This window comes from Gobio gobio (assembly GCF_949357685.1).
Source record: "Gobio gobio genome assembly, chromosome: 6".
NCBI classification, from domain to species: domain Eukaryota; kingdom Metazoa; phylum Chordata; class Actinopteri; order Cypriniformes; family Gobionidae; genus Gobio; species Gobio gobio.
In genome coordinates this window covers 58,953,556-58,974,180 of record NC_137102.1, presented here as the reverse complement: position 1 = coordinate 58,974,180, position 20,625 = coordinate 58,953,556, and the positions used below count along the sequence as shown (strand labels likewise).

General features: G+C 36.2%; 1 protein-coding gene across 1 annotated transcript; it reads right to left on the bottom strand.

Moving 5' to 3' along the window:
- Window positions 1-1,990: 1,990 nt before the first annotated feature.
- pgpep1 (pyroglutamyl-peptidase I) lies at window positions 1,991-18,914 on the bottom strand. The gene is made up of 5 exons (XM_079819774.1): window positions 18,760-18,914; window positions 15,917-15,969; window positions 14,071-14,187; window positions 8,753-8,985; window positions 1,991-3,698 (listed from the first exon to the last, which is right to left on the bottom strand). Exons 1-5 carry the CDS (start codon window positions 18,788-18,790, stop codon window positions 3,506-3,508), a joined length of 627 nt encoding a protein of 208 aa, XP_079675900.1. The 5' UTR covers window positions 18,791-18,914; the 3' UTR covers window positions 1,991-3,505.
- Between the last annotated feature and the right edge of the window lie 1,711 nt (window positions 18,915-20,625).

Genomic DNA, 20,625 nt, shown 5'->3' with positions numbered 1-20,625 from the left:
ATGAGAGACGCAACGCCCTGCTGTTATACTGCGTTTCTGTATAATGGTTTCTATAGCCGTGGCGTCATGATTTTATTAAGAGCTGAATTAATTCAGGTAGGATACCACTGAAGGCCTAGGTGTGAAATGCACAGCCTGTCACTGATGTAATGTAATGTATAATGTAATTTAATGCAATGTATAATGTAATGAGTAATGTAATGTAAAATGTAATGAGTAATGTAATGTAATGTATAATGTAATGAGTAATGTAATGTATAATGTAATGAGTAATGTAATGTAATGTATAATGTAATGAGTAATGTAATGTAATGTATAATGTAATGAGTAATGTAATGTAATGTATAATGTAATGAGTAATGTAATGTAATGTATAATGTAATGAGTAATGTAATGTATAATGTAATGAGTAATGTAATGTATAATGTAATGAGTAATGTAATGTCATGAGTAATGTAATGTAATGTATAATGTAATGAGTAATGTAATGTAATGTATAATGTAATGAGTAATGTAATGTAATGTATAATGTAATGAGTAATGTAATGTAATGTATAATGTAATGAGTAATGTAATGTATAATGTAATGAGTAATGTAATGTATAATGTAATGAGTAATGTAATGTAATGTATAATGTAATGAGTAATGTAATGTATAATGTAATGAGTAATGTAATGTATAATGTAATGAGTAATGTAATGTATAATGTAATGAGTAATGTAATGTAATGTATAATGTAATGAGTAATGTAATGTATAATGTAATGAGTAATGTAATGTATAATGTAATGAGTAATGTAATGAGTAATGTAATGTATAATGTAATGAGTAATGTAATGTAATGTATAATGTAATGAGTAATGTAATGTAATGTATAATGTAATGAGTAATGTAATGTAATGTATAATGTAATGAGTAATGTAATGTATAATGTAATGAGTAATGTAATGTATAATGTAATGAGTAATGTAATGTATAATGTAATGAGTAATGTAATGTAATGTATAATGTAATGAGTAATGTAATGTAATGTATAATGTAATGAGTAATGTAATGTATAATGTAATGAGTAATGTAATGTAATGTATAATGTAATGAGTAATGTAATGTATAATGTAATGAGTAATGTAATGTATAATGTAATGAGTAATGTAATGTAATGTATAATGTAATGAGTAATGTAATGTATAATGTAATGAGTAATGTAATGTATAATGTAATGAGTAATGTAATGTATAATGTAATGAGTAATGTAATGTATAATGTAATGAGTAATGTAATGTAATGTATAATGTAATGAGTAATGTAATGTAATGTAATGTAATGTATAATGTAATGAGTAATGTAATGTATAATGTAATGAGTAATGTAATGTAATGTATAATGTAATGAGTAATGTAATGTATAATGTAATGAGTAATGTAATGTATAATGTAATGAGTAATGTAATGTCATGAGTAATGTAATGTAATGTATAATGTAATGAGTAATGTAATGTATAATGTAATGAGTAATGTAATGTATAATGTAATGAGTAATGTAATGTAATGTATAATGTAATGAGTAATGTAATGTATAATGTAATGAGTAATGTAATGTATAATGTAATGAGTAATGTAATGTAATGTATAATGTAATGAGTAATGTAATGTATAATGTAATGAGTAATGTAATGTATAATGTAATGAGTAATGTAATGTCATGAGTAATGTAATGTAATGTATAATGTAATGAGTAATGTAATGTATAATGTAATGAGTAATGTAATGTATAATGTAATGAGTAATGTAATGTAATGTATAATGTAATGAGTAATGTAATGTATAATGTAATGAGTAATGTAATGTATAATGTAATGAGTAATGTAATGTATAATGTAATGAGTAATGTAATGTATAATGTAATGTAATGTAATGTATAATGTAATGTAATGTAATGTAATGTATAATGTAATGAGTAATGTAATGTAATGTATAATGTAATGAGTAATGTAATGTAATGCAATATAATTAACCGCCGATTAGCAGTTTAAAAAGCTCTCTTATAGTTTGGACCAAAGTTCTACAGTCTAAAATTCCAGCATTTTTTAAAGAGTATGAAAGCAATACAAGGAGAAAATCTCCAACAACGTCCACTGAGAGAAGACAGACATCACCTTACGATCATCTCACGATTTCACATTTCGTCTAATGAACAAAAGCCAAACCGCTGATGTCTTCACAGCGAGCGCTGAACGCATTAGACCTTGGGTTACTCAAAAGGCATCAGGTTTAGGTGTCTTCATATGTACATAAAAGGATCAGAATGGTGAGAAACACATTTGGATTGAACAGTTAGGTTTGATGCTTGCATCCTGAAGTCTGGTTACTCACTTTGGCACTTTAATAACCAGACAGACACAGTTATTATGTCTTTATATCGTTGTCCCGCAGGCTGACCATAGCTTTTACTCCGTCATAATTTGTAACCAGCCTTTCCACCTGCTCTTTAGTCTGTGATGACATTAACTGTGACGCTTCTACTTCCTGCCCAGTGTGTTTTTGGGGTATATTTGAAAGCTGCAGATGATAGTTAGATAGATGATAGGAGTTTAAAACAGTGTTAGTTTAGCATCGTTGAGATACTAGTATAGTTTATATTCATATTTTGAATTATGGTTAACTATAAAACCCCTGGTTTGAATACTACAGACATAAGGTCTCTTTTGTTAACATTAGTTAATGCATTAGCTAAGAATAAGCACTATATATTTTCAGCATTTATTAACCTTTGTTCGTGTTAGTTGATAAAAATGTAATTCATAGTGCATTAAAGATATAACATGAGGTTAAAAATGTATTAGTTAACTAAGGTTAATAAATGCTGTCAAGTCAACTTTATTTATATAGCGCTTTTAACAATGTAGATTGTTTCAAAGCAGCTTTACAGTGTTAAACAGGAAAATAATGCAGCATAATTTTATTCAGCCGTACAACCATTCTGTAGAAAACGCCATCAGCTCATTTCAACAGTGACAGTGTGGGCTTTAGATCAGTAATTTAGTTTATATGGTTAATTTAGTTTGTTAATTAGATTTATTTCGATGTTTAGTTGAAGAATTTAGTGCACGCACTAAGCACGCCAAGCCAGAGGCGACAGTAGAAGTATTGTTGATTGTTAGTTCATGTTAGTTAGCTAATGTTAGCAAATGAAACCTGATTGTAAAGTGTTACCACTTAACGAATATAAAGACAAGACGGCGAGAGACCACAATAGCTCTGACTTGACGGTTTAAATAAATCCTTTTTGAAATGTGGCATGTATAGAATGATGTCTATTTTATGCATGATCCCAAATCTCTGCATGTTTCAAGTATACCCCATTAAAGTGCTTTCTTAGTGATCCGAGCTCAGCTGCAGCATTGAGTTTAGCACACGTGTTGACTCTCCTTGTACGTCGCACACAAGCTGAGATATCGATGCCTTCAAATGTGAACTCTTGAATCCAGACGAGAGCGTGTGTGTTGTCACTGGACGTGCCGACAGTGTTTGTTTCCCTTGTTGTTCTCCATCAGTTCAAGCATCTCCAGGACGACGGCTCTGAGGGCGCGAGCGAGCTCCTCCGCGCTGTACGGCTTCCCCAGAGGAGGCACATGCACAAACGCAGATCTGCCCTTGCCTAGAAACAGCGACGTGTAGTAGGTGTAGTCACACAGATACCTGAGGAAAGAGGATGGGGGATTTTTTTATAAAGCTCTGTTCCAAAACTTCCAGCAAACTGAAGGTCTGAAGCGTATGGGGAGCTTCCGAAACCTCTTTTGTGGTCGGCGTGCCAGACACATGGTCCAAAAGGGTTTCTAAAAACCACCCACTCCAAGCTGGACTCGAACTCGGGTCCGCCGGATGCTCTAACAAGGAGGCTAAAGGCTGCAACCCCTGGTGTCAGTCGCTAGAGCGTCTCTTGAGATCAGAGGAGTGAGCTTTACTCGCATAGCAACTACTAGCTGGCCTCCGTTACACAGTCCCTCCAGAAAAACGCGATCGCATGATTTAATGCATAATCAGCCAAAGTCCGCATATTTATGCGGGGGCTGCATCTTTTCAAATACGCCGCGTAAATTGCCTATTTACGCGTGCAAAATATGCAGGGCTAGCATGATTTCATAATCCCCGCATTTTCGTTGCAAAAAAAGTCATATATATTAGCAGAAAGTTTAAAAATGTTCGTTTACTTCACACAAGAGGGTTGCCATGGGAACGTTTTGAAGTGACGTAATTACCTGACGTGAACGACATCGAAAAGCTGCAAACCCTGTGGTGAAACCATAGATATCGGTGAAACCATGATGAAGCACGCAAATTCCCATTTGCCAACAAAAATAACAGCAAAAGACAGAGCAAAGCAGTTTCCCAGTGTGTTGACCGATTTCAAAATACAGCATCATGAAGCTTCAAAGCTATGAAGTTATGAATCAGTGAGTCGATTCAGCGGTTCGGAGCATTATGAATAAGTGAGTCGATTCAGCGGTTCGGAACGTTATGAATCAGTGAGTCGATTCAGCAGTTCGGAGAGTTATGAATCAGTGAGTCGATTCAGCGGTTCGGAACGTTATGAATCATTTGAGTCGATTCATCGGTTCGGAGTGTTATGAATCAGTGAGTCGATTCAGCGGTTCGGAATCAGTGAGTCGATTCAGCGGTTCGGAACGTTATGAATCAGTGTGTCGATTCAGCGGTTCGGAGAGTTATGAATCAGTGAGTCGATTCAGCGGTTCGGAACGTTATGAATCATTGAGTCGATTCAGCAGTTCGGAGAGTTATGAATCAGTGAGTCGATTCAGCGGTTCGGAACGTTATGAATCATTTGAGTCGATTCATCGGTTCGGAGCATTATGAATCAGTGAGTCGATTCAGCGGTTCGGAATCAGTGAGTCGATTCAGCGGTTCGGAACGTTATGAATCAGTGTGTCGATTCAGCGGTTCGGAGAGTTATGAATCAGTGAGTCGATTCAGCGGTTCGGAACGTTATGAATCATTGAGTCGATTCAGCGGTTCGCAGCGTTATGAATCAGTGAGTCGATTCAGCGGTTTGGATCACCAAAGTCACGTATTTCAGCAGTTTGACACGTGATCCGAATCATGAATCGACTCGCTGATTCATAACGCTTCGAAGCTTCATGATGCTGTGTTTTGAAATCGTCATCACTATTTAAGTCGTTATTTAGGTTTTTTTTGCGCACAAAAACTTTTCTCGTCGATTCATAAAGTTATTGTAGAACCACTGTAGTGAGATGGACTTTGTAACAACGTCTTGAATACCTTTTATGGGTCTTGAGAGTGTATTTGTGTATTTTTTATGGGTCTTGTATAAGTGCATTGTGCCAATGGAGGCCTTTCTGAGCCATCGGATTTACACTAAAATATCTTCATTTGTGTTCTGAAGATGAACGGAGGTCTTGCGGGTGTCCAACGACATGCGGGGAAGTCATTAATGACAGAATTTTCATTTTTGGGTGAACTAACCCTTTAAGAGATTGCACTTTGTGCATTGGAAGCACTCAAATGCCTGTTTTGTAAAGCTACCTCTGTAAAACAGGAAGTTATTTATTCATTTTTTCAGAAGTTGTAGCATATTCCTTTTGTAAAGCTACAGAACTTGGCTAAATTTTTGTAACTCAATTTGACAAGATGAGAACTTAAATATTCCCAGCACTTTCTGTGATGTAGTGCTTTTTTTTCTCTTTTTCATCAAACCGCAGTTTTTGCAAGTTCCCGCAATTTTATCGTATAAAATTGCATAAATATCCCGCATTTTCCATCGCATTTCTTAAGAAAACGTGCCGCATAATCAAGGATTTTTGCCCGTAACAATCACAAAAAAAGCGCATTTTTCTGGAAGGACTGGTTACACTCATCCCCCTAAACCTCACTCCCATTCGGGTCAAGGCACCAACGCAATCCCTCCAGTTCGAACCGCCCGCTCCAAGCGGGACTCGAACTCGGGTCCGCCTGCATGAGAGTTGGACGCTCTAACAAGGAGGCTAAAGGCTGCAACCCCTAGCGTCATTATCTATCTATCTATCTATCTATCTATCTATCTATCTATATATCTATATATCTATATATCTATATATCTATATATCTATATATATATATATCTATATCTATATATATATATATATATATATATATATATATATATATATATATATATATATATATATATATATATATATATATATATATATATATATATATATATATATATATATTAGAAAAGGGACCGGCCCCCGGGTATGTCCACAACATCGAATCCGGCCCCCTTTAAAAAAAGTTTGGACACCCCTGCGCTAGAGCGTCTCTTGAGACGTTCCTATTGTTACTGCGTAACAACCTGTAATAAACCTTGCACATTATACTTCTTTATATATACATATTATATATTTTATGTTAACCACTTATTTTTAAGTCTACAGTTTATCTCACTTATCATATCCACATATTTTTTATATATTTTTATTTATTTATTTTTTTTTAATCTTATTTCCTATTTTTATCTTTTACTTGATTTATTTATAATTCTACTTATGTTAATACTTTTTATTCTAATTTTATTCTATTTCTATTTAATTTCTTGTAACTGTTATTTGCACTGTCCATGGAGCGGACCTGTTTACATTTCACTGCCAGTTGTATATTGTGTATATAACTGTGTATGTGACAAATAAAACTCTTGAATCTTGAGATAAGAGGAGTGAGGTTTACACAGAGACTACTAGCTGGCCTCTGTTACACTCGCACCATGGCGGATTCGCTATTAACATGGCGGAGTTTACACTGTGTCGTTTTCAATTCCTCAAAATAGCAATGCACCAACAATGCACCTGAACACACCTGGTTTTCAGACCAGACGCCCATGGGTGAACAGATGCACCAGTGCATTTGATATTTAAACAACGTGACGCTGGACGTGAAAATGAAAACTGTGTCAGGCTGGAACTAGCAAAACACACTTGTGTTGCCTCTGGAATCGCATTGCGCTGAGTGTATGATAGGACCCTTAGAGTCAGTCAGATGACTGGATTCAAGCTATTTAATTCTCACGCTCACTTTTCACCACCCAATTAATCCCAGATAAATAAAATCAAGTCTCACTCCACATTCCTGGGCTTAAAAAATGGGCCAAACCAAAAATGGTAAAATATTTAGTGTTCTTTTAATGGTCACCCAAAAAAAGATACTATGGTGAAGGGCCCATCAACTGTTTGTTTACCAGCATTCTTCAAATATAGAATGATTTGCGATCTCCAAAATCTTAATCATTTCAAGAAAATAAAAAAGATTATAAAAATGGCATGTTTTTTATTTAGCAATGACACCGTTTTAAAAAACTAGCATATGTAAACTTTTGATAAGTGTCATTTTTGGGGGGGGAAATTATTGCTTGTGGACTATATATGAACATTTGCGAAATATCATATTCAGGGCAGTACTAAATAAAACACAACGTGCAATTTCCTTCTTTATTTAAAAAAAATGATTAACGTTTTAGAGATTCTGCAAAGTGTACGTGTGTAAACTTTTGACTGCAAGTGCACATTAAAGGGATAGTTCACCCAAAAATGAAAATTAGCCCATGATTTACTCACCCTCAAGTCATCCTAGTTGTATGACATTCTTCTTTCAGACGAATATAATCAGTTATATTAATAAATGTCCTGGCTCTTCCAAGCTTTATAATGGGAATGAATGGGCATGTCCTTTTTTCGGCGGTCAGCGGTACGCATATCGACTTGGGCTAAATGAGTAACCCTTGACCCTTGACGCATGCATATTGACGAACACAGAAGCGCAGAGGATAGAGCAAAACAAAACGTAGCATCAGCGGTTTCGACTTGCTACCGCTGACCACAGGAAGCTAGTTATTTTAGTCTATACAATTTTAAATATGGATATTTTTCTTACACAAATGCGCCACTTCGCTTTAGAAGGCCTTTATTAACCCCCGGAGCCATGTGGAGCGGTTATATGATGGATAGATGCACTTTTATGGACTTAACCAAAAATGATATAAACATTCACTGCCATTATAAAGCTGTGAAGAGCCAGGACAAGGGCTGGGCGATATGGCCTGAAAAAAAAATCCCTGTTTTTTTTTCACACAAAAAATCTGATTTACGATTTAAATCGACATTTGTAATATAACTCTGATTGTATTCGTCTGAAAGAAGAATGTCATATACACCTAGGATGACTTGAGTATGAGTAAATCATGGGATAATTTAAATTTTTGTGTGAACTATCCCTTTAAAGAGGCCATATTATGCCTTTTATACAGTCTTGATTCAGGTTTTCTTCATGTTTAAAAAACACATTTTCCTCATATTCTCCATTGTTGCGGCTCCTCTCTTCTCAGTCTGTCAGTAACGCTCTGTTTAGTTCCTGTCTCTATGAAGTCCTGCCTTCTGAAAAGCACACTGTGCTCTGATTGGTCGGCTGGATCAGTGTGTTGTGGTCCCGCCCCTTACCATAAACACTACAAACCAACTCAACTAGGCCCCGTCCCCTTTATTCAGCGTATTAATTATTATAATGAGGAATATTGTGACGTGTTTGTTCCTGGAAGAAAACTCAAGACTACAATGGAGGCGTTTCAGGAGTTCAGAGACACTCAAACAGCAACATCACACACTAAAGAGAGAGGAACATGGGAAAAAAGCATAACAGGTTCTCTTTAAAGAGCATTTTACTGGATGTTAGAGAAACGTCCATACCTGCCGGCGTCCTTCGATACAGACACAGAGACCCCAAGCCCAGAGGAGTTGACTCTCTTACAGACCGTGTCCATGTCTATGAGCGAGTGAATGCAGTCCGGCCCTCCCTCCATGCAGCAGCGGGACTCTGGACAGAACCTGCAGTTGTCCAGGCGCATGTAACCCTGATTATGACCACACTGTTCCAGCGTCACTGTGGTGGCCATCCCGGAAACTCCAACGTGGACAACTAACTTTGAAAGAGCAGAAAGAAAAAATAATTATTGATAAAATGCATTCTTAATCCGTATTTTATGCTATGCTAACATACACTCACCTAAAGGATTATTAGGAACACCTGTTCAATTTCTCATTAATGCAATTATCTAATCAACCAATCACATGGCAGTTGCTTCAATGCATTTAGGGGTGTGGTCCTGCTCAAGACAATCTCCTGAACTCCAAACTGAATGTCAGAATGGGAAAGAAAGGTGATTTAAGCAATTTTGAGCGTGGCATGGTTGTTGGTGCCAGACGGGCCGGTCTGAGTATTTCACAATCTGCTCAGTTACTGGGATTTTCACGCACAACCATTTCTAGGGTTTACAAAGAATGGTGTGAAAAGGGAAAAACATCCAGTATGCGGCAGTCCTGTGGGCGAAAATGCCTTGTTGATGCTAGAGGTCAGAGGAGAATGGGCCGACTGATTCAAGCTGATAGAAGAGCAACTTTGACTGAAATAACCACTCGTTACAACCGAGGTATGCAGCAAAGCATTTGTGAAGCCACAACACACACAACCTTGAGGCGGATGGGCTACAACAGCAGAAGACCCCACCGGGTACCACTCATCTCCACTACAAATAGGAAAAAGAGGCTACAATTTGCACAAGCTCACCAAAATTGGACAGTTGAAGACTGGAAAAATGTTGCCTGGTCTGATGAGTCTCGATTTCTGTTGAGACATTCAGATGGTAGAGTCAGAATTTGGCGTAAACAGAATGAGAACATGGATCCATCATGCCTTGTTACCACTGTGCAGGCTGGTGGTGGTGGTGTAATGGTGTGGGGGATGTTTTCTTGGCACACTTTAGGCCCCTTAGTGCCAATTGGGCATCGTTTAAATGCCACAGCCTACCTGAGCATTGTTTCTGACCATGTCCATCCCTTTATGAGCACCATGTCCCCATCCTCTGATGGCTACTTCCAGCAGGATAATGCACCGTCACAAAGCTCCAATCATTTCAAATTGGTTTCTTGAACATGACAATGAGTTCACTGGACTAAAATGGCCCCCACAGTCACCAGATCTCAACCCAATAGAGCATCTTTGGGATGTGGTGAAACGGGAGCTTCGTGCCCTGGATGTGCATCCCACAAATCTCCATCAACTGCAAGATGCTCTCCTATCAATATGGGCCAACATTTCTAAAGAATGCTTTCAGCACCTTGTTGAATCAATGCCACGTAGAATTAAGGCAGTTCTGAAGGCGAAAGGGGGTCAAACACAGTATTAGTGTGTGTTCCTAATAATCCTTTAGGTGAGTGCATTTTCTCCATATCCCTAAACTAGCATTATCACGTGACAGATCACAGAGAGATCCAAATATAAACTTAGCAAAAAATATTCCTCTTTAAAAGTAAAAAGTATCCCACATTTGGTTTCTGACCACTAAAAATGTGCTCAACTGGCCAATTTACTCATGGAGCCACATTGAGATCCCCATATCTCTGGGATTGAACGATTTTGGGCCTTAAAAATGAAGATGCTAAAAGAAAAGTGTGTTAAGAGCCAGAATCTAAAAGGATATTAAGATATCTGTAAGACTTCTTGAGTTACAGGTTTGCAAACTTCAAGCAAAAACACACTTTTTCCCATTTTTGAACTGTCACCGTTGGCATATAATGCAAAAAAGATTGTGAAAGTCAATGGATTTCACTAATAGACTAACCAATCTCTATGTAAAAATAAAATAATGATGCTGCCATCTTTTTAAAGTCATTTTACCCCTCTGTAATTTGGCTCCAATTGTCATTTTGACTCCCTCTACAAAACAGATGATTACAATATACAGCCATGACAGTTTATATATGGCTTTCTTCTTCATTTATGCGTTTCTTTCACCAAAAAAAAAAAGAGATCAAACATTTTAGCCGAGGACCTCTGGTTGAGTTGACACCGAATGACCGTTTAATACATACAGCTACACTATGTAACATTTAGACCTTTAGTGAGCAACATTTTAAAACTAATAAATAAAATAAAAGTGCATGCATCTTACAGAAGAACATTGTTTTGGTTGTGCTACGGCTCTGCTGCTCTTTATGCATGAATGTGTAGTAGTTGAGTGTTGTTTATTTATTTAAAGCACATTTAAAAACAACAGAAGTTGATTTAAGACAGATTTGAATGTGGGTTGAGGATCGACTCATGGATCAAAGATGCCTTATGAGAGCGGATGGTGATCAAATGGGGATTCTGGACGGATGGATGGATGGGTGGGTCTGGATGGGTGGGTGGATGGGTGGGTTGATTGGGTGGATGGGTGGATGGGTGGGTGGATGGGTGGGTTGATTGGGTGGATGGATGGATGGGTGGGTGGATGGATGGGTAGATGGGTGGATGGGTGGGTGGATGGGTAGATGGGTGGATGGGTGGGTGGATGGGTAGATGGGTGGATGGGTGGGTGGATGGGTAGATGGGTGGATGGGTGGGTGGATGGGTAGATGGGTGGATGGGTGGGTGGATGGGTAGATGGGTGGATGGGTGGGTGGATGGATGGGTAGATGGATGGATGGATGGGTGGGTTGATTGGGTGGATGGATGGATGGGTGGGTGGATGGATGGGTAGATGGGTGGATGGATGGGTGGATGGATGGGTGGGTAGATGGATGGATGGATGGGTAGATGGATGGATGGATGGGTAGGTGGGTGGATGTGTGGGTGGATGGATGGATGGATGGATGGGTGGATGGATGGGTGGATGGATGGTTGGGTGGATGGGTGGATGGATGGGTGGATGGATGGGTGGGTGGATGGGTATGTGGATGGATGGGTGGGTGAATGGATGGATGGATGGGTAGATGTGTGGGTGGATGGATGGATGGATGGATGGGTGGATGGATGGTAGATGGATGGATGGGTGGGTAGATGGATGGTAGATGGATGGGTGGGTGGATGGATGGGTAGGTGAGTGGATGGGTGGATGGATGGATGGGTGGATGGATGGATGGGTGGGTGGGTTGATTGGGTGGATGGATGTAGGGCTGCACGATTCTTGCTAAAATGTGAATCACGATTTTTCTCCATGGGAATTGAGATCACGATTCTCTTACACGATTCTCATTTTTTCTTATACTTTAAAAAAAATGAATCAATTTTAAATAAAAGTAATTAGTTACAATTAAATTAAAATGTAGAAACAACAAATGTAGACAGACTAGATGTAAATATATGCTTATTACTGTTTATTTCTATTTTTATGATTATTTAATATCTTGCCTTGTGGAGAGAGGGTTTTTGTTGTCTTATTTCGTTGTTTCATTTTGTTTTTGCGTTTTTGTAAAAAATGAAAACTATAAATAAAATATAAAAAAAAAAATGTTATAAGAAAACGCTTAACGTGGCTTAATGTACTAAGACAGTGTTACAGACATCCCAACCTGAAAAAAGTCATTTCAGGGAGGTACGAAAAAAAAAACATGAAAGGAGGAAAAGTATCCCGAATTTCACCACAGAACACGACTTTACTTGTATATTATAATATAATATATCATTAATATATAATTTCTATAGGCCTATGCAAATATTTGTAAAAAAAAAAATGTAAAATTATGTAGATCACTTTTACTATTTACATAAGCTGCTTATACTATTTATGTAAACTGCTTTTATTTATATTTCATTGCAACTTTAAACAGGTCTAAGGAGTTTGTTGTTTTCATGTAGCCTTGGCAACTAACGTTAGCCGACCTGAAAAATATGCACATGAAATGAAACTTGTTTAACTCAAACATAACATGTCAGTAACAAACTGTACAGCGTGCAAGATTGTCATTATGTTTATACTTTAGTTTTTTGGGGCACTCTCCCTCTGCCATGGCGCTCCAGTTTCTAGATACACTGAACTGATTCATTCGGTTCGGGAGAAGAGATAAAAGCCCGCCCACACTGACAATTGATTGGTTGACTTACCGAAACAAGCCAATCAGGACGCTCTCCGTCTTACATGCGCTTCATTAGGTGCACACTAGCACACACACTCAAGGTCTCTCGCTCTCTCTCCCTCTCTGCCGTGCGCGCGTGCACAGTTTGCGGTTAATTTTTACCTCTTACCGCTACAAATCTGACTCCGTTTAGGTCTGCTCTGCCGTCTTGTTACACGTCAGTAACAGCGAAACATGGCCAATGAGGGAGAGGAGAGAAGTGGAGATTTATGATTGATTGGTTAGTGTTTTGTTATTGTGTGAGTGTGACAAGCTCTGGTGTGGCCAATAACGCGTGAACGCAGCATGATCTGAGGGAAATACACGGAAGTGAATCGCCAACATTAAGAAATGAGATCGCATTTATGTTTGAATCGAGATCGTGATTTTTTTTTCCGATTAATCGTGCAGCCCTAGATGGATGGATGGATGGGTGGGTGGATGGATAGGTGGATGGATGGATGGATGGATGGGTGGGTGGGTGGGTGGATGGATGGATGGATGGGTGGGTGGGTGGATAGATGGATGGATGGATGGATGGATGGGTGGATGGGTGGATGGATGGATGGGTGGATGGGTGGATGGATGGATGGGTGGGTGGATGGATATAGACAGACAGACAGACAGATAGATAGATAGATGAATGGATGGATGGAGATATATAGATATATATACATACACACAGTATAATATATAGATATAGCGATGGATGGATGGATGGATGGATGGATGGATGGATGGATGGATGGATGGATGGATGGATGGATGGATGGATGGATGGATGGATGGATGGATGGATGGATGGATGGATGGATAGATGGATGGGTGGATGGGTGGATGGGTGGATGGGTGGATGGGTGGATGGATGGATGGGTGGGTGGATGGATATAGACAGACAGACAGATAGATAGATAGATGAATGGATGGATGGAGATATATAGATATATATACATACACACAGTATAATATATAGATATAGCGATGGATGGATGGATACACACACACACACACACACACACACATATATTATCTAAACACAAACTTTTATGTTAGATGTGATTTGACAGCACTAGTTTATACGGATATAAACACATTTGAAACACACTGTTTCCGGGCAGATATAGTTACGCTACTTGTGGGAGATGCTGTTTCCATAGAGACGGAAGAAGACTCTGGACCGCCTGATACTCCACAGGAACTTCAGCTACATGAAGCTTTATTTCGTCACCCAAACCCAGTTTCTCCAACTCCTGAGGAGAGGAAATGTTGCAGAAGAAAACGTTACTGCTTCTCATCTTACACAGTATCAAAATATCAACTTTGCAGCTCAGATCATTTGATGAGATGATTCAGCCATTTGGATCGCCAAAGTCACGTGATTTCAGCAGTTTGACGGTTAGACACCGAATCATGAATCGACTCACTGATTCATAGCGCTTTGAAGCTTCATGATGCTGTGTTTTGAAATCGGTCATCACTATACAAGTCGTTATTTAGGGTTTTTTTGCGCACAAAAACTATTCTCATCGTTGCATAAAGTTATTGTAGAACCACTGTAGTGAGATGGACTTTGTAACGACGTCTTTAGTGTCTTTTAAGGGTCTTGAGAGTGTAAAGTGCATTGAGCCAATGGAGGCCTTTCAGAGCCATCAGATTTACACTAAAATATCTTCATTTGTGTTCCGAAGATGAACGGAGGTCTGACGGGTGTCGAACGACATGAGGGGAAGTCATTAATGACAGAATTTACATTTTTGGGTGAACTAACCCTTTAAGGGTGCATGATGAAGACATGTAAAGTCTATTTGGTCAAACACAAATTAGATGAGTTCAAAATACTTAGAAGTCTAATGCAAATAGTTGCCTCAATTATTTTTGAGTAAAACGATAAAAGCGATATTTTTTACAGTGTATAGGGACAACCCTTTTGGACCATGCGCTGGGCGCGGTGACCGTTTTTTCCCTCGTTAAACTAGCAAAAGTGGATTCGGACACGCCCTAAGTGAACCTGCGGCATGAGCTTCAGACCATGTGCTCAGACCGTTAAAATAGGGCCCTTTGAATCGACATACAAAACTGTCAAACATTATCCTTATCTACACTTAGAAATATTTATGTTGGTTTAGTTTTTTAAAAAGTAAGGGTTTGCCTTCATTTTTAGTTCATTGAAATAAAAAAATTTGAGTTAATACAATCAATGTAGACTGTAAAAAAATATGGCCGTCACCCATAGATTCTGAAGAGCAGTTTTGAAGCGTAAAGTAGGGTCGAGCTGGCCGTCGCCATCTTGGAAGCGTCACGGGACGTGGGCGGAGCTGAGGTGACGTGATGACTAACAGACAGCAGACAAACGGCACCTGTCACTCAAAGTGGCCACGCCCTTAATTATGCAGAACTTTAAGGCTTTATATAATGTAAACGAATGAGTTATTAAAAAATTCCCCCCCCTCACAGTCGTCATGAAGGGCGAAATTAGCCGAATAGACCAAAAGCAGAGTTTGTCCCAGACTGTAAACATGTGTTCTTCTGCTGTAAAGTTGGGCATTTTAACATGAGCTCAGTGAGATTCTGCTCCTTCTGGAGTCTGTCTCTAGTGGCCAGTCCATGAACTGCAGTTTAACTCACTTCTGTATCGGCTTCAAGAGAAACTGTTTAATAAAATAAATATAAACTCAAAAATATTATGCTATCTGAACCACATAAATGATTTAAGTTGATTTGACAAAAAAATTAAAAGTTGTGATGAATCATGAAAGCAATTTTTTTTTTACAGTTTTGTAATTCATTCTGTCTCACTCGGTCTGTGTTTTACTGAACACATGACGTTACTGGCATATTACTGACATTACTTTGATACACACATCACTGACTGATAACAGAAATCAAGCATTTCATGTAAAGCTGCTCTGAAACAATATGTCACAGATCATAGTTCATGGTTGATCTGATCTGCTCATTTCCTTCGTGTAAATCTCATACCTGTACTGCCACCCAGCTGGCATTAACCGCATGTCCACCAAACGGCTCGAACCCTGCAGAAACACACACAAACACAACCAAATGGCAGATGTCACGCAATGTCTTCAGCTGGGAAACATTAGCATTTATAATGTTTTGAAAGAAGTCTCTCGTGCTCATCAAGCCTGCATTTATTGGATCAAAAATAGACAAAAAAACAATATTATGGTGTACAATTTAAAAAAAATATGATTATGGTAAAATAATGGTGACATGATCCTTCAGAAATCATTCTCATATGATGATTTATCAATGTTGGATACAGTTTTGCATCTGATTTGTATTCAAAAGAACAGCATTTATTCAAAATAGAAATCACATATGTGTGGACCAATCAGAATCATATATATACTTGATTCTGATTGGTCCACACATATGTGATTTCTATTTTGAATAAATCTTGTTCATTTGAATACAAATAAGTCTACAGTCATACAAACATTTTGTATAAAGACACTACAACACTTGTTTCTTCTCACATAAGAACATTTCGACTCAAATTAATATTACATGTCCGTGTATTTATTTGGTGTGTAGCCGTACGATGGGAAGAATAATGTGCAATCAGCCAGTAATTATTAGCCAATATTTAGGGTGAAACAAGGCGTCTCAGCTTCACATGACTGTACATTATCATCAACTTCTCTTTTATCGCTGTTACACCCTTTAAACTCAACAGGCCGGAGTCAGCAGAATGTAAACCTGCGGTCCAGAGTCTAAGACTGGATTTAATAAGTAACTGCTTTTGAGTTTTAGCTGAGATGTTGGCATACAGTTACAGTACAAACACAGAAACTAGAGTCAAGGAAAACTTGAATATTTAATTCCCTGCACAATGGACAATAGAATACAGTACAGGTCAAACGTTTGGAAATATGACTGTTTTTAATGTTTTTGAAAGAGTCTCTTATGCTCACCAAGCCTGCATTTATTTGATCAGAAATACAGAACAATAACTGTAATATTGTGAAATATTATTACAATTTAAAATAATGGTTTTGTATTTTAATATACTTTAAAATAGAATTTATTTCTGTGATCAAAGCTGTATTTTCGGCATCATTACTCCAGTCTTCAGTGTCACATGATCCTTCAGAAATCACTCTAATATGATTATTTATTATCAATGTTGGAAACTTAATATTTTTTATAACCTGTGATACTTTTTTTTAGGATTCATTGATTAATAAAAGTTAAAAAGAACAGCATTTATTCAAAATATAAATATTTTGTAACAATATACACTAAAAGTTTGGGGTCAGTCATTTATTTTCTTTATTTTGTTGAAAGAAATTAATACTTTTATTCAGCAAGGATGTGTTAAATTGATAAAAGGTGATAGTAAAGACTTCTAATGAACCTTATTGTTTAACATGAACTAAGAATGAACTGCACGTATAAAGCATTTATTTAGGTGTGCTGCTTAATATTTTTTTAAAACCTGTGATACTTTTTTCAGGATTCATTGTTGAATAAAAAGTTTAAAAAACGAAGAAGAAAGAACTTTGTTTCTTTAAAATAGCAATATTTTGTAACATATACACTATAGCGTTCAAAAATTTGGGCTCAGTCATTTTTATTCTTTTTTTTATTTTTTATTAATTAGTTTTATTCAACAAGGATGCGTTACATTGATTAAAAAAGTGATAGGAAATATTTATATTGTTCGAAACATTTATATTTTGAATAAATGCTGTTCTTTGTAACTTTTTATTCATCAATGAATCCTGAAAAAAGTATCACATATTCCAAATAAATATTATTTGAAAAACATTATACGCGTTTCACAATATTACTGTTTTTTTTTCTGTATTTTTAATCAAATAAATACAGCCTTGATGAGCAGAAGAGACTTCTTTCAAAAAGCAAGGTTTCCAAATTACTGTATAATTATTATTATTTTATCAACTCAATCAGGGAAAAAATAGCATGACGATAAGATTTAATTTAAATGTGCAATGATGATGGAAATTTGATGGAAACTTTAATATATAATGGTACTGAATGATTATACTACATACAGTCATATACAGCAAACAGGGTTATTATCATAAAACTATTGAATTATTAAAAACTAATTTGATCATTGAAATAAAGCGGAAACAAAATAAATATTAGATTTTAAAAAATCTAAACTTAAAGAAAATCAGAAATGTTGACTAACTAAAACTGGAATAAAAATAAATTAAACCTCAATAATAATATTTTATAAAAGCACATAAAATTACTAAAAATTTAAAAACTGAACATATCATATAACAGTATTGAATTATCAATATTGTTGATATTTTATATAAATTATACTTGTATAAAAATTAATTACAAGACTATAAACGATACTAAAATAACACAAACTCCTACTTCAAAGTATAAAATAGTAAATGGTTGCAGTAAATAAACAATCAAGTACTATAGTAAATATACAAATTTTAACTTTGTATTCCCATGATAAATGTTTAAAAACATGAGCATTATAGTAATAGTAAAATACATGGTATCACCACAATAACTGAAGAAAGGAAGAAAGAAAACTGTGTCCAAAAATATACATTACGATACTTTCGGTTAGTGACGGTACACCGAGATCGAGATAAACAGATGTTTTATGCGAAACTCTCTTGCATTTAGTTCCAAATTACTTCCCGTTTAAATGTTAATCATTATTATACATCGATTATAATAATAAGCCTGAAAGAAACAGACTCAGCTGTCACTAGAAAAACTCTTAAAACTGAAACAAAAACCGCATGATCCATCAAAACATTCCGTTAGTTTGCGCTACCGAGACTTTGATCACAGTTTACCTGTCACGATAACCGTCTTCTTCTGCTCCATCGCTGACACGAGAGAGAGTTTCGATCCAGAACAGAAGAATGAGCATCAGATGAGCTCTTCACAAACCCAGATCATCATAAACAACACACATCATGAAGCCAGGACTCTTCCTCTCTCTCTGTCTGAACGGAGATCAGTGGTAACGGGGCACGACAGCGCCTTCTGTTGCTCTGGCGGTGTTTACCCTCGTGAATTACTCGGTAAATAATGTCTTCAGGTGCATCGTATTCATCGTAAAAACTAGTTTCCTAAAAAACATTGGACATGAACGCTCCCTAAAAATTTGAATGAGCTTGTAATCACGACTGGGAAGTAGGACATTTCCTTGAAGGCATAAGTCAAAAAAACTATCACAACTTCATATAAATCCTTGAAGAGGATTATATATTTTGTACACTTACTTATTATCTTAATAATTATGTTTATGTTATATCGATCCATCTTGCTAAATCATCATTTATCTTGCTAAATCACTTTAAAATGGGGTAAATAATGCTATGAAAATGCAAAAACGTACTAGCAATGTGTTAATTAATGCTAGAAACAAGTTAAAACAGGCTATATGTGTTAAAAAATCCTAAAAACATACAATGATGCTAAAATCAAATGCTAAACCAATGTGTTAAATCATGTTAACAAATGCTAAAACATACTATTATTGTTCATTCATCCTAGAAACATGTTAGCAATGTTGCTAGAAACAGGTAAGCCGTGATAAAATATGTTAACATTTACAAATATGTTCATGTGCTAATTCATGTTAGAACATGCTATCAACAATTTAACAATGTGTTAATTCATGCTAGAAACCTACACTGTAAAAAATGAATCATGTGTCTTGTAATTTTCACCAAAAAAAATTAAGGTGATAATTAAAAATAGTCTGTATATTTTCTTAAGAAAACTGTGGTTCAGTGTTGTATAGAAAATATTGAGAACATTTCCCTATTAAAACCAAGAGATACATTTTCCTAATTTTTTTAAGGAAATATAAGCAATTTTGAGGCTTCAATCGAAGAACCAATTAAGCTGATAAAATTAAGGAAAATAAGGTTACCTATTTATTTTAAGAGAATTAGCGCTCAATTGTGCAGTTTTATTTAGAGACACCATTGTTAGTTCCCAACATGGCTGGAAATAGAGAGTTAATATTGAAATTAAGTGTTATTTTATGTGTTTTTGAGTGAAGGGAAACATCTGTAAATATTTAATGTTTGGTTATGTTTGACATTTGAAAGAGTTTCTGTTATGTTGAAGTTTTGACCGTTACCATTGTGCAGAAGAGTAGAGCTTATGGTAAGGTTGTGATGTAAATACCTGCAAGTATTATTATTATTATTATGAAGCATGTTTCTTTGTTCAATGAGAAATAACTTTTCTAATGCTAGTGCAATAACAAGTTTGTTTCTGCTTGTGCTAGCAGTAAACAGTCTATGTATAAACAGGTCATTTCCATTTAATATAATTTATAACCTATTTTTTAAAGTCAACTTAAATTAAAAAAGCACTTTCCACTAATAATATTAAATTCATCATGTGCCATAGACTAAATAATTTAGGAATTTTTACTTAATTTATTTGGGTAAATTTCACTAAAAAAAACCAACCTTAAAATCTACTTAAATATAATACGTGTAATATTGTTACCATAATTTTTTTAAGCAGATAGCATGTGATATTTTTGTTTTAATTCTTGCCAGAAACATCCTACTGTGTTAAATCATGTAAGCAACATGCTAAAACATACTATTATTGTTCATTAATGCTAGAAACATGTTAGCAATGTTGCTAGAAACATGTTAGCCATGTTAAAATGTTAATAATGTGCTAATTCA

Coding starts and splice junctions, on each gene's coding strand:
- pgpep1 (XM_079819774.1), bottom strand. CDS start 18,790: ATGGAGCAGAAGAAGACGGTTATCGTGACAG. Junction 8,986..14,070: donor GGAAACAGCATCTCCCACAA/GTAGCGTAACTA, acceptor GCTCTTTCAAAG/TTAGTTGTCCACGTTGGAGT. Junction 3,699..8,752: donor GTATCGAAGGACGCCGGCAG/GTATGGACGTTT, acceptor CTCTTTCCTCAG/GTATCTGTGTGACTACACCT.